Here is a 14,468-nt window from a genome sequence, read left to right on the forward strand (position 1 = left end):
CGCTTAGATGACGTGCGATGCCCTTGGCCATAATTAATATAGAGTACAGTAGATTACATTAGTAGAGAACTCGAGGAGGAAAAAGTACCTAGTGGCATGGCCATTATTTTGAAATTTTGAATAATAGTATAGGACGGCGCTGCAGCTAGTGCTGGCAGGGGGCACGTCCTCGTCCTCCTGGTCGGGGCCTCAAGACCTCAACGCATACAGTGCTACACTTTGACCGCGGTTACTCGGTATCCATAAGCCTGTCAGACACCACAGTGGATCGACTTTTTCATTGCCTAGAGTGGGAAGCTTGCGCTCTGCTCTATTACTGTTTTGTTTATTCTGATGGTGCGTTTTCTCTTCGTCCATGATTTGTCTGGACGTTGCTGATGCTTTACGTATGCGTCGTGCCAGTGCAATGAATCATAAAAGGTCCAAGTGCATCATTGCCACAAGGCTTCAATTTTAAGATCGCAATCTAACATAAATGCCACGCGTAGTATTGAAGACAGAAGCACGTTTCGTTACTCAGTTCGATAATTCTGAGTAATCTGAAATTCTGTAAACCTAGCTGTGGTGTTGCCTAAAATGCAGCATAAATGTGCACATTTTTTCTCGAGTTAAAATGTGCACATTGTAGCACGTACTACAGTACAGTATATCTCTGTGTCATCCCGAATTGTCTGACGAGCTCACGGACGAAGCAAACAGAATAACATAATTTTGAATGATTATTATGCCCCGCATCTCGCAAAAAAAAGATTATGCCCCGGAAAAAGAAAAAAGAAAAACTTTGAATGATTACGACCATGTGTTCAGAATCTGAACGCTTGCGCTCCAAAATTCCGTTTACATATCGACGCAAAAGGTAAATACGACATTTATAGACATATAATCAAATAACTTGTATAAATATGGAGTATTAACAATTTTTAGCACGAATCACGGCAACCCCTATAAATTCACTCGCCATGCCTCAGACGTTACTCCGCAGCATCAAGCAGCTAGCCATACCTCGTCTCTCTCATCTCACTCCTCTGTTTCTTTCCCGTCGACCACAGAGTGACATTGAGGTTGCAATCCAGCTAGAAGGCCATCCTACAGTCTGCAGCATTGCAATGGACGCCACAAAGACAGCAGCCAAGGCTGTGGCGGCAGGAAACGGCGACGCAGACGCCGCTCCGTCGACCCGGCGGACGGCGGCGCCGAAGCAAGTACCTCGGCAGGAGGAGCCGCTGCCAGGAGACGCCGCGGCTGCGGCCGACCCGGCGCCGGCGACGGCAACGACGAGCGCTACTGTCGCGGAGAGCGGCGTGGAGGACGAGCAGGTGGAGAGGTTCTACGCGCTGCTGGCCAACATCCGGGCCATGAGGGGCATGAACGAGAGCGGGGGCGACGACGCCGGCGCGAGCACGGAGGGTGCCAGCGAGGTCTGCGGCGGCGGGAGGAAGCGCGCGCGCTGGGCAGAGCCGCCGTGGAGGCCGGCGTTCAGGATGGAGGACTTCGAGGACGCCAGCGCGTCCAAGAAGGGCATGAATTACGACGGTGCCGCCAGCCATCGGCGGCCGGGCAAGGAGACCAAGGACGAAGCGGAGGACGACGTGGCACGGAATGGCCGTGGAGTCGTCACGCCGTCGTCAGAGAGGAAAGTTTGACTCTCTGTCGCCGTGTCGCTGATACTACTGGCTGCGCGAAACACGTGTGGTCACGTGTTCTCCGTGGGGCGCGTCGGTGGGTCGTGGAGGAAAGCTCCATGCTTGCCAAAATGCCATGTGCATCGACACATTTTTTTTTAGCATCAGTACAAACACAAGCGCTCATATACACGCGCATACACTCATTCCTATGAACGCACACACGCACATCCTACCCTTATGAGCACCTTCGAAAGACTGAGCCGACATATCATCTTGAGATTTACGAAGTCACCGTAGGCGCCTCATCATTGACGGGAACGTCTCCTCCCATTGAAAGCGCATCGCCGAAAATACTGAAATAAATACAGGAATAATGCGAGCACCAGAATTCGAACCCTGGTGAGTTGGGGATATCACTGTCCACCTAACCAACTCAACCACAGGTTGATTCGCATCGACGCATTTTACCTGCTGTTGAAAATAATTTTATAAATGTTTAAGCCCACGGGTACATGGACGCATGTGCGATTCTTTCCGGAATAAAACTTGCCCTGGTTCACCAGCAAAGCTAAAATCTTTATACTGCACGCAGAAAAGATGTACCCACGGCCCACGCTAAGGAATCCGAGGTTATACATGCGTCCACTGGATCAGAGTGTAAGTCGTTTGCGTGTACCTGACGAATCGTATGAATATCATGGGTGGGCTTCGGCAACTTAGATGCTATGGTGATACTAGCTTTTGGGAGGTTGGATCTCCGATTCTATGGCATCCGAGCAATTTTTGTAGTTATTCATAATTTTCAAACTCCCTGAAGGCTTTGCCGTAAAAAAAATCAGACATTTTTAGAGCCGCTGGATCTAAGATCCAGGAGGTCTTATGATCGTATCATCTATAGTGCGGGAGCACTGGCATTCTTCCTGCATATCAAAGTAACAGATCATCGTAAGTGGCACCGCTCGGTAGAGCATCTTCAAACGCAATTACCAAACGGACGCCCCAAACGTCTGCGGACATCTAGCCAAGCGAAGGCCATCCAACAATGTTTTTGAAACTTTCCTACTTTTAAATGATAAAACACAAATTGTGGATGAAATTTAAGCTAAGTATGATATACTATTACATTACATGCAAACTAACAAAATTAACGAGTTTGATATATACTACATGCAAACATTCCCAAATTAAACTAAACTAAACTAATTTGAAACTAAGTAGCGGGCAGTGACCTATTAGGCATGGCATCCGAGGCCACATGGACTGTCATCGCCGTCGTCGTTTGTCGTTGTTGCTGTCGATGCCCGGGATGCCACGGGGACGTGCTCGTGCGTCAGGTTCCGGCCTCCGTGTTGCTTCCCGCGTCCACCACCGCCTTACGTAGTCCCTGCTCCTTCGGAGCTCGCGCTCTGACTAGACGCCGCCGAGAAGGAGGACGCCTTCGCTGATCCGCGGTTGCAGGCATCGGTCTCCTTGGTGGTCTTGGACCGATCCAAGCCCCACACCACCACGAGCTCCTCGTCGGATAGAACTTAGGGGCGGGGCCACCTAGGTCTTGGCGAAGGAGGTCGAGCGCACTATAGGGGGCGCTCCGTCTGAGTGAGGGCCTTGGAGCCCCCGACAATGAGAAGGATGTGTCATGCGACCTGCCTCAACTAATGTAGTACTCGAGGCGGGTGCGCGACTTCGGTGAGGATAGTGGGTCCTCCTTCCAGACGGTTGTTAAGCGTTGCTTGGTGCCTGGCTAGCGACGCTGCAGGGACGATAACTCCTCTTAATGCCACGTCTGGTCTGGATGTCGTGGTTCAACGGTGGGGGCGCTGGCAGCTAGCTCGGAGCGTTGAGGACAACTGCGGCTAGTCCGGCAAGAGCTGTTGCTCCTCCTCCATGGTGTGAGGCATCGACGGCTATGGCCCGGCGGCACCTCCTCGTCTAACCTCGCCATGTTCTCCCAGCCCACGCTGTCATCATCCATTAGCATGTTTCATCAATTTCATTGCCTTATCCATATACAAGAGGAAGATTAGGATGCTCCCAACTTGAGTTGAACCGTAATCGAATGGCTGATAGGTGATGTCGGTAATTTTGTGAGGGTTAATATGGTCTTTGTTCTTTGTATAAATAAGAAAGAAAACAATTATATGAAGTTACAGGACTGTGCTAAGCTAGGAAACATATAATTGATGCCTTGAGGGTGCCACCTTTTCATTTTGGAGTGTCTAATAAACATCTAGCTGATTTTCAGTCATGCGATGCATGCTAGTTGGAGTAGATCAAACATTCAAAATATTTTGAATGATGCCAAATCAAAAAATCAGCTAGCTCAAAGATAAAAAGGCCCATTCCATGTTTTGTTGTTCCTACATGACACGTCCTACCATTGCTTTATATTTCTATGTTGATCATTTTCACCATATTTTTGTTCAACATGTTAATTGCCATTAATCTGCTATCCTTTAAACCTTATCGAGATCTTAGTGCTCACCTAATACCACAGGAAAGAAAGAACAATTTTTTTAAATAGAACATAAATTCAATTTCCTGTCTGAAAAGAAAACCAATTTCAGTAACCAAAATACTGATAAGAGGAAAATAATCCAGAGAGTTATTAAGACATGAAATAAGCCTTCATCTCACTTTTATAAGTAAGCAACGCAATTTAGGGATACAAAATAGTGAGAAAACCGGCTTACAAAGAAGATCAAAGAGAAAACCAACAAACAAAATCGTACAACAAGAAACATGCAAGTGCAGTAAAAACATCACGACTATGATGCCAAGCCTAAGCACAAAGGAGCATGAGGATGGCGTCACGCCACGTCCTAAGGGACCTGAGCTCCACGACGACGTCCCATGAGGATAATGACACAAAGTGCCGCTGCCACCAAGTCTGAATGGACGAACATCAGTTTTTACCTGGAGCCCTGGCACGGGGAGGAGAATCGCGACGACGTCCTTAATAGGACAACAACACACGCGGCCGTCACCACCGTCACTGCCAAAGTGAAGACCTTTGGCTTTGTGACTTTCCCGTGCCACTACAAAGCACCTAGGTCACCGACCCAACTAGGCGGACCGCCACCCCGACATCCAGGACTCCAACTTGCTCACCACCACCAACTGCTGACCCACGATCATCACAAGAGATGCCTAAACCTAATGGAGGGACAACCTAACCTTAGACCATAGGCACGACCGGTCTGACTAGGCCTTGGACCGTCGCCGATCCCATCTAACCATGTTGGATCAGGAGAACAAACCTCTAGCCTCTTCGAAATACTACATGCCTATTTAAACCAAGATAAAATCATAAGTTTCGGAAACTAAAACTCAATAGTTGGTGTGCCCTGGTGCAGAACCCGACAACTTTGTGGATCGCTAAGCAATCATATGGTCGGTGAGGGCTGGGCATGTGCATGCCCTTGCGAATTTCCAATCCAAAGGTGCATCTTTGTAGACTTTTCCTCATGCCATCAACCTTGGTGAATTCTTCAAAAAAATTGAGGGAACAGTTGAGTGGGCCATAATTCACTCCCTGCTTAAGAAATATATGCACCGAGTTAAATAGCGTTCGAGGACAATATTACATACTATTGAAATTTAAGCACGACTATATTAGATCAAGCAATTGTGGTGAGCTTTAGCACTACTTTTTATTAGTACTAGTAATAATGTACGTGCAATGCACGTTTATATTAGGTAAGATATTAGTTGCACGTTATATTAGGTAAGATATCTCTGTTGCACGTTGATATTTGGTAAGATATCAATTATTTTTTTGCGGAAATGCTAGGATATTAATTACATGGCAGATTTCAAAGGATAGCGTTGAGTCAAAACGTGTTTATAACCAATGACAGTGGTGGGTAATTAGAGCGTTAAATGTGTTTGGTGCTCAACATTGGAGCGATTTGAACCGCTAGATAACATGATTTGACGGCTTAGATGGTTTGGATCTGCCCATTTGGGCCTTTTTATATTGATATAGATAAAATACCCATGTGTTGCAATTGAGTCAACTTTATTCTAGTGGTTCACTGTAAGAGAATTTTGATTACTATTTTTTGCGGGGATTTTTATTAGGTTGAGATTGAGATATGTTGTGGGAGGGAATCCATAGGCAATGGTAAGGAATATATGATGTGATTGAGACTGTGCATGTACAACTATGCGAGTTGACATTGTTGTTTGTTTGCAAGGGATTTCTTGCTATTGATGATTTATTTAATTTTTATTGATATCTTTGCAAGGGATTTCTTTCCCCGCAAACAAGGTGGTGCGGGGTCGGTTTGAAAGAAAGACTTAATGGGTTTATAGCGCGGTTTGAAAAAAATCTATGGAAGGAGGCATGTATCAATGGGAGTTGTGGGGACGATGAAAGAGAAACCAACAAACTCCCTTTAATAGTAGATACTATCATCTTCAATGCATTTTCCATCATAAATAAATGTTTTATTATATCCAGATCAAGCAAATATTTATCACAACTTTTTAAAACCATTCAAACTATGTATACAACTCATTCATTATACATTGAGGGAAAAAGGTTAAAAACTCCATTCATTGATCACAATTTTTTCTTGGTAGCTTACCAAGTCGACAGCCAATTTCTCAAATCTCAAAAATAAAAAGAGCGGACAACCTGATTGAAAGATCTACCCAAATAATAAGTGACACACGTGTAGCATGAAGTAACACCACCCTGACATTTTCTTGTCATTCAAAAAAAAACAAAAAAGAAAACTTGTCATCCAAACAAAAAGTTGTCATGTTTCACAACTAAACTTGCCATCTTCGGGTAACTAAATTTGCCATAAAAAACGTCAGGGCAGAATTGTTTCGCGCCACACGTGAGTCACTTATCAGGGTATCATACAGTGAAATCTTCTATAGCGGGTTGATTAGGACTCGTCGTACTTGCACTAACTGTTCAGTTTCAGGATTCTTAGAAAAAAAAACTGTTCAGTTTCATTGGGCCGCGACCCAACTAACAGCCCAAAAGCTCCGGATCCCTAATTTGTAGTCGCCCCACTGGCAACGCATCCCGACGGCAGCCACGTTCAAGCGAGGCCATAAAACCCCCTGGCCAGTTCGGCTGCCGCCATCGCATTTTCTAGGGCTTATCTCCGCCTCGATCGCTCCTCCGCCACCTCGGCGCTCCGTCGTCTTCTTCTAACGTGAGCGTGCGAGAAGCCACAGGAACCGAGCAAAATGGTCAGATCCTAACACGGACTAGAAGAACGCCCATGCGTTGCAACGGATAACATTTCCGTAACTTTAAGAGTTTAATATTAATCATGTTAATATTACATTTAATATTCTCATACATATCAAGTGACATTGGCGATCTTTTTTACCATCAAATCCTCACACACAAATCCCTCTTCTTCACTGTCTCTCCCCCTCTCCCCCTCTCTCTCTCTCTCTCGAACACACGCACATAACTATCTTATTGGGTATGAGACCATAATCCATCTATCTCACACACACACACGCTAGTGCATAACAATATGGATTAGGTGTATTATATTTGCCACCACAACTAAGAAAATTAATTTCATGTAAATTGGCCAGTCACAGCTCCGTGACAAACAATGCATCTAAATTCTCAGCGTTATTTTTATGTAATATGCTCTCTCTCTGATATTATAGGACCAAAAACTTTTACCAATTACCATACTGTAGAACACCACACTCCTTACTGCATCGATGGGTGGTGGGTGGTATCTCTCCTCTACCGCCGTGGACCTGTGCTGGCTTGGACCCCCTCCCCTCCCTCGTGTCGCCCTACTTGGGCGACCCGAGGGGCAAAAACCCTAGCCCCGCCGTCCTCCTCCCCTCCTCGCCCTTCCCTCGCCGCCGCCTGAGGCAGCGGCTGCCGAGCAAGCTCGGCCCACTGCTGATGAAGGCGGCGGCGGGGCCCTCGCCGCCTCGCCTCCCGCGGGGAGCCTTTGGATCCGGGGCGGCGGCCCCGGCAGGTGTGGCGTCGCCGGCTTCGGCTCCCGGTGGCGTGGGCGCGGGTCGGTGTTCTCTCGGCCGTGCGGGCGGCGAGAGCCCCGGTGGTTGCGGGTCGGCGTGCGGCGGCGGCGGATTCGTCTCCTGTCGCGTCAGATCTGGCAGCCTCCACTCCCCTTCTTCCCCAACGAGCGCCTCCCCCTCAGATCCGCACTTCCGCGGTCTTCTGCGGGTGGGAGTGGGCGACGGGGCTGCAGGACCGGGGGAAACCCCTAGCCAGCCGTGTCGGCTGCGACGGCGGCGACACTCGCGGGTGCCGCTCACCTTCCTGGAGGCGCCGGTCAGGTCCTGCCCCCTACCCCCTTCCCCTTTGTTTCCCCGGTGAAATCCTCAACTTTGTTGGGCAGCGGCGACGCCCAGGGCGCCGTAACCTTCTTGAAGGCGTTGTTTTGGGAACAAAGATGGGTTGTGGGCTTCGTTGTGGTGTAGGTGGAGTGTGTCGGCGGCGGCGGCGTGTCTCCAGCGACGGCGGTGTCCTCCTGGGCGTGTGGTCAAGCTGGTTTGGTGCTCTTCGTTGGGCTGCAGGGCTCCTCCGGTGCCCGTGGATTCTCCAGGACGGGAGGGGATAGGGTTCCCCTCCTCCGGTGGCTGCTCTTCTACTCGTCGAGCGAGTCGATGATCTGGTTTTGGCCATTGCTGCTGCCCATTTGTGCATTCCGACAGCTCGCCCCTGTTTCATGCCTGGACTCTTGCATTTGGTGTTGCTCTGTTTCAGGTTAGGCGTCGTCGGCAGGCTGGGAACGCCTGGTTCCGTCCCTGTGGTTTCCTGCGATGCCATTCATGCAGGTTCTAGGGTGAGCATGTCCATCGCTCACCGGTGCGGCGCCTCGAGCCAGGCGAGGAGGCAGGGGCCTTCTGTGACGATGGATCTGGATGGATGTGTCTCCTTCAAGCCCAGGCGTTCGGCTATGGCGTGCTTTGCTCCGTCGTCGGTGCTCTTTCCTGAGACGTTTAGCGTTTTTGCCTTGGTTCTCGGCGTGTTTGGGGTTCATGGCATCTCTAGCTATGCTTGCTAGCTTGTTGTATGCCTCTGCGAGCTGCTCCTAGGCGCCATTGTATCTTTGCCTTTTGTTTTCTTTCCTTTTAGTTGGAGTGTGGTTGTATTCCGTCGCTGTAATCCTGGCCGGTTGATGGCTTTGTTAATTCAAAGCCGGGCTCTTCTGGAGCCTACGTTCCAAAAAAAAAGACCTGTGCTGGCTTGAGTCCATGTCCGCCGTTGGCCGCTGCTCGCATTCGTCCCACCCATCGCCCAAGCCGGCGTTAGGAGCAAACTCAATAGCCTTGCCCACCGTCATGGCTCCATTCCACGAGATCAAATCAAGCATCATAGAGTTCGGGGAGGAGTAGCATTTCCACCGTCAGCTCCTCGCTGATGTATCAGCGTAGAGTGCGGGGAGGACACGGAACGTAAATACCTAGGGTTTAGCGCTGGTGGCGGGAATGACCGACACGGTCTCCTTGCGCCGCTCCTTGCTGCCCGCCCTGCTTTGGGGATCCTAGCGCCCTGCCCTAGGGTTCCGCGCTGGCGGCGGCGGTGGCGGCGTTTCCCTCAAGAAAAAAGCACGTCTCATGTCCGGCTTGTGCAGGAATCCATCACCAAGTAGGATCAATAGTTCCATCCCGAATCGGTTATGTTGCAAGTCCTAGCTATAGCTATATATACGTATTACCCTGCACCCCTATAAACAGTACACCCAGAGACCAATAGAAAGATCAGCGGGCACGAGGCATGCCCGTGTGTATCAATTGCTTGCGCGTATCCGTGTTGCTTCTAGTAGATCGATACTACATCAACCGTGGTTAGCCAGCTACGTCCAATCTATTCGAGTGTTTTCGTCTGCGTACGTGTTTTTCTGGTATATACTTCAAAATTCAGTCAGTCGGGGGCGGGATGTCTAAGCAAAGAAGGCAGGGCGAGGAGGATGAGCCCAACTACTACCACGACCGCAGCGGCAACAAGGAGAAGAGCCTCTATCTGGTTCTAGACGACTGGCACAAGGGCTTCACCATCTGCAAGATCGATGCCGACAGTCCCGACCTCAGCGCCCACCCTGTCCTCTGGCTAGTGTCACCTGAGCGTGGCCGTGCCATGTAGTTCGCAGCCCTGGGCAGCAACATCATCGCCACGAGCAACATACACGCCGGAACCCTCTTCTACGACATTGACACCGCCGGACTGCCCGTCGGCCCTCCCGTTTGAGACGCACTGCTTTGTGGCTCCAATACCTTCCTGACCTCCGGCGCCGGCGACGCGCTGTACGCGTTCGCCTTCCACTTCATGGAGCGGCCTGTGTCCTTTGAGGCGATGGCGAAGCCACCGACGACGGAAGACGACGACCTGCTGCCCACCTACTGGTCCTGGAAAAGCATGCCGACGCCCTTCACCAAGGACGAGATGATCTTCTCCTACGCGCTGCACCCGGACGGGCGCACCATATTCGTGTCCTCGTGGAGCAGGGCGGTCTGCGGCACGTACTCCGTCGACACCAGGAGCTGCAAGTGGAGGCGCCATGGGGAGTGGATGCTGCCTTTCAGAGGCCGAGGCTACTTCGCCGCCGAGCTAGACGCATGGGTCGGGCTGCACGAGGACGGCTACGTCTGCCCCTGCCAGGTTGCCTCCCGCAGCGGCGGCACCACGTAGCAGCCGGAGTGGAAGATGGCCGACGAGCGTAGGATGTGGATCCCGTGGCATCAGCTGGAGTTTCGCCTGCGCCGGATGTGATGGCGCGGGTGGAGTACCGAGGAGTCGCCGGCGTCGGCCAGGGCCTGGGGCACAGAGGAGTCCTCCTAGTCAAGGAGATTGGAGAGAAGAAGATGATGGCGGCGCGAGGACACATGAGGGTAGACGTCGAGAGGATCGGCCGTCCAGGCTCGTGAGGAGGGCAGCGGTGGGAGGATCGAGTTAATGGTACCGTGTACAAAAATCCAATCAAAACAAGTAAAATATACCAGCAATGCTTGATTGATTCTGATTTAATTTTTATAGGCATTTTCGGATTTGTAGGGCATGTGCCCACGATACTCGCACGCTGTACCTTTTTTGACGTGTATGATTCATGATAAGAAATGAAAATCACATCAATGTAAGGAAATATCCCATCAATGCTTGATTGATTGTGATTAATTCTTTTTTATGGTAACTAATCCGATGGGTTTATGTGGGCGGTGAAGCGAAAAGGTATGTGGGAGGGGAGACGAAAAATAACCGGTCAGAAAAAAAATGAATTAATTGTTGCCTTGTATGTTTGGTTTTGATATTTGAAGATTGATTACCATCCGTTAGTTGGGTTACCAAAGAAGAAATCAATCACCATATGTGAATTCATTGTATTACCAAATAAACGTTGGGTTTGTCTGGCCAGTGGGAGGGGGGCGAATAAAAAACCGACGAAAAAAACCGACAAAATTGGAAGGTGGGAGCAGGTACCAAATAAAACCATGGTAGGTGGGACGAAAATAAACCATACGAGGCTACCAACTGCTTCATTAGGAGTAGAGATTGATTGGTTCGATTTTTTTGCATGAAGGGAACTACCTAGAAGGTGGGAGGGAGTACGAAAATAAACCGTCTCGGCTGACGAGAGGTGGGAGCAAGTATCAAAAAAGACCGGGTGAGGTGGGACGAAAATAAAATCCGGAACGCGATCTACCAACTGAGACATTAGGAGTAGAGATTCATCTCTGTGCTCTCCAATTGGTAGTGAACATTTGTCTTTGGTGCTTTGCTCTGCATGGCCTGTTCTTGTTCGATTAGCCTAGTTGACCTGCAATATGTACTCAGTTTGCATTGCCCGTGTCTTGGTCCGATCGGTTGCTTATTTCTTGTCTGAGGCTTTAGAGCACAAGTTCGTTTTTAAGGTGGCATTCTTCTTGAGACAAATCTCTAATCTTCCTGTCATTTTGATCTGCATGTAGAGTGAAGTGCGGTCATTCCTGTCAACAAGATACGTCGATCGACGACCGCTTGGTGTAGTGCATTTTATACGCATGATTCTTGTGATGAGATGTTCTTTATGTGTTCTCGCGCCCTCATAGCCATTTTTAATTCAAAACGTTGATTGTGTGATATACAAGACTAGTCACTGAATCTTCCTCCAAAAAAAAGACTATTCAGTGGATCATGACCGCATAGTGGCGACTGCACTGCCTGTTATGTAGTTCTAAATACCCTGTCTGTCGATTTCAAATTATGACGGATGCAAGTTGGATGAGTATGAGAATTTTTTTTTCCTGGTTGTCCATGCCAATGGGCACTGTTTTTTTCTTCTTCTGAAATTTTGATTGCTCTAGTAAAATCCTAAAGGAATTTATCCAATTAGGATGTTGGGATGGTTTAACAGCCAGTTTCGTTCAGTTTCTGTATTATTTATGTGACGCTTCCAAGCTATCGGGAATAATACACCACTGCTCTAGGGGTAAAGCTTACATCATTTGTGATGTTACCGCCCATTCTGTTGTTCAATCTCTGGTATGGTCTGTAGAAGTAGGACAAAGGTATTAAGTTTTTTTTTCAGTAAAGCAAAACCGTTATTAGCTAGATTGTTCTACTTGTGCTGATGGTTTTCTATGCCATTGAGTCACATAATTAAATGATTAGTCCACACATAGATAGAAGCACAAGGAAGTAAGGATCAATTTGTAAAGAAATCACTGGGTATACATTTCTCTTTTCTTTCTGTTGACAGGCAAGGGGTCTGAAGAAGCATGTGAAGAGGCTCAATGCCCCTAAGCATTGGATGGTTGAAAAGCTTGGTGGAGCATTTGTAAGTATATTTGATAACTCTATATGATGTTCAAATTTTAAAGAATAACGGGATGCACACATGTTATATTTGCTCAGTACTTATGATAATTTCTATTGAGCAGGCACCCAAGCCGTCTTCAGGCCCCCACAAAGCTAGGGAGTGCTTGCCATTGATCCTTATGCTCAGGAACAGGCTGAAGTATGCTCTGACCTATCGTGAAGTTGTTTCGATCATGATGCAGCGACATATTATGGTTGACGGGGAGGTTAGGACGGACAAGACATATCCTGCTGGATTCATGGGTAATTTTTCTTTCTTGTGATTGATCCAGATTTTCCTTTCTTGCTTATGAGGTGTTTCAGACTCTGTTATTAATTTACTCTGTTCCGCAGATGTTGTGTCAATTCCGAAGACAGGGGAGAACTTCCGCCTTCTTTATGACACCAAGGGTCGCTTCGTCTCCACAGCATGAGGAGGCTAAGGTAAGCATCTGTACAATTTTCCAGAATACAGCTGTTCTTGCTTTGTATGCTTCTCCGTGATATGGTATTTTTACATCGATCGGTGCGCTTGTGTGATATGCTAAATTTGCCACCGTAATTTTTCATGTTTCGTGTGTTTCTTTGATGCAACTAAGGAACTTGAAGCCACATTGTTAGAAGTCCAAGTCATTAAAAAAAATCATACAAAACTTATATATCGATTAAGTTGCTTCCCTAAAGCCGACTGTCATTTTGATTTTTCTAGTTATTTGTTTGCACTATTTTCGGTCCAAAAGTCCCAATGCGGTTACATCTGTATACTTTGGAGTATTTAACAAAAAACTACCACAATTCGTGAAACCGTGTCTATAAACTACCACTTTACAAATTTGTGCGAAAACTACTATTTTTTCACTAATCTTTGACTAAAAACTACCATGTATGAAAAGTGCTCGATTCGACTCGTTTAAACTCGATTATGAAAAAATAAAAACGCAATCAGGTCCCTGCAAAGACAAGGAAAAAAGCAATCAGGTCCCTGTTGCCGTCAAGCTCATTCCCGCCTCCGCCTTGGCTAGCAGGTCGCCGGAAGATGCCAAACGAATTGTGGTAGTTTTTTGTTAAATACTCGTATACTTTGCTCAGGTTGTTTTCTGTTTTGCTTTTCAAAAACTATACTCATTAAATGGTAAAAGGAACATATTCCTAGTGATGATTATCTTGTGGCTTGAGAATTGTATCACTTTTTTCCGGAACCCTTTTTTGTTATTGAGTTTGTAATCTGTTCTGCAGTTCAAGCTCTGCAAGGTTAGGACTGTGCAATGTGGGCAGAAGGGTGTCCCTTCCCTCAACACCTACGACGGCCGCACCATCCGCTACCCTGACCCTGCCATCAAACCCAACGACACCATCAAGATTGAACTGGATACCAACAAGATTGTGGATTTCATCAAGTTTGAGGTCGGGAATTTCGTGATGGTGACCAGAGGCAGGAACACCGGGCGCATCGGGGTGATCAAGAGCAGGGAGAAGCACGAGGGCAGCTTCAAGACCATCCACGTCGAGGATGCCCTCAGCCATCAGTTCGCCACCCGCCTGGCCAACGTCTTCACCATTGGCAAGGACAGGAAGGCGTGGGTCTCTCTTCCCAAGGGCAAGGGCATCAAGCTCACCATCATCGAAGAGGCGAGGAAGCGCATCGCCGCGGCTGCTGCTGAGGCTTGATTTCAGAACCCTCGGAGAATAAATAAATGGATTTGTTGTGAGTCATTTAGATGTGCCTGTTGGAGACGAGCCATTTTTAGTGCTGCGTTTGACTTTTCTGGGAGCATTTTCTGCGTTTGACTTTCATTGAACTGTTCTAGTTGTTGCCTTACTTTGAGCACTGAAAGTGATTGATCAAAAAAATGCGGATCTTTTAGCAATGAGAAGTTATGTTTGTGCGAAGTTTAATTAGTTCTCGCACAGAAAATCTAAGCTGCCCTGCCATGTTTGTTGATCTATATTATTAGAACATTTGCTATACCATTCCATTTGCATGTGGACTTTGAGGCGGTACACTTTTTTTGGCAAATACACGTGTTTTCGAATCGTGCAGGAGAACT

The 14,468-nt window shown here is 47.9% G+C and overlaps 1 protein-coding gene and 2 pseudogenes across 1 annotated transcript; all 3 read left to right on the forward strand.

The window, feature by feature from the left end:
- The first annotated feature begins 959 nt into the window (after positions 1–959).
- LOC119297276 lies at positions 960–1,850 on the forward strand. Its single transcript, XM_037575152.1, has one exon. It carries the CDS (start codon positions 960–962, stop codon positions 1,641–1,643), a length of 684 nt encoding a protein of 227 aa, XP_037431049.1. The 3' UTR covers positions 1,644–1,850.
- A 7,412-nt stretch (positions 1,851–9,262) lies between these two features.
- On the forward strand, positions 9,263–10,278 carry LOC119353474 (annotated as a pseudogene).
- A 2,050-nt stretch (positions 10,279–12,328) lies between these two features.
- On the forward strand, positions 12,329–14,088 carry LOC119297391 (annotated as a pseudogene).
- Positions 14,089–14,468: the final 380 nt, after the last annotated feature.

The sequence above is a fragment of the Triticum dicoccoides genome, chromosome 1A, assembly GCF_002162155.2.
Source record: "Triticum dicoccoides isolate Atlit2015 ecotype Zavitan chromosome 1A, WEW_v2.0, whole genome shotgun sequence".
NCBI classification, from domain to species: domain Eukaryota; kingdom Viridiplantae; phylum Streptophyta; class Magnoliopsida; order Poales; family Poaceae; genus Triticum; species Triticum dicoccoides.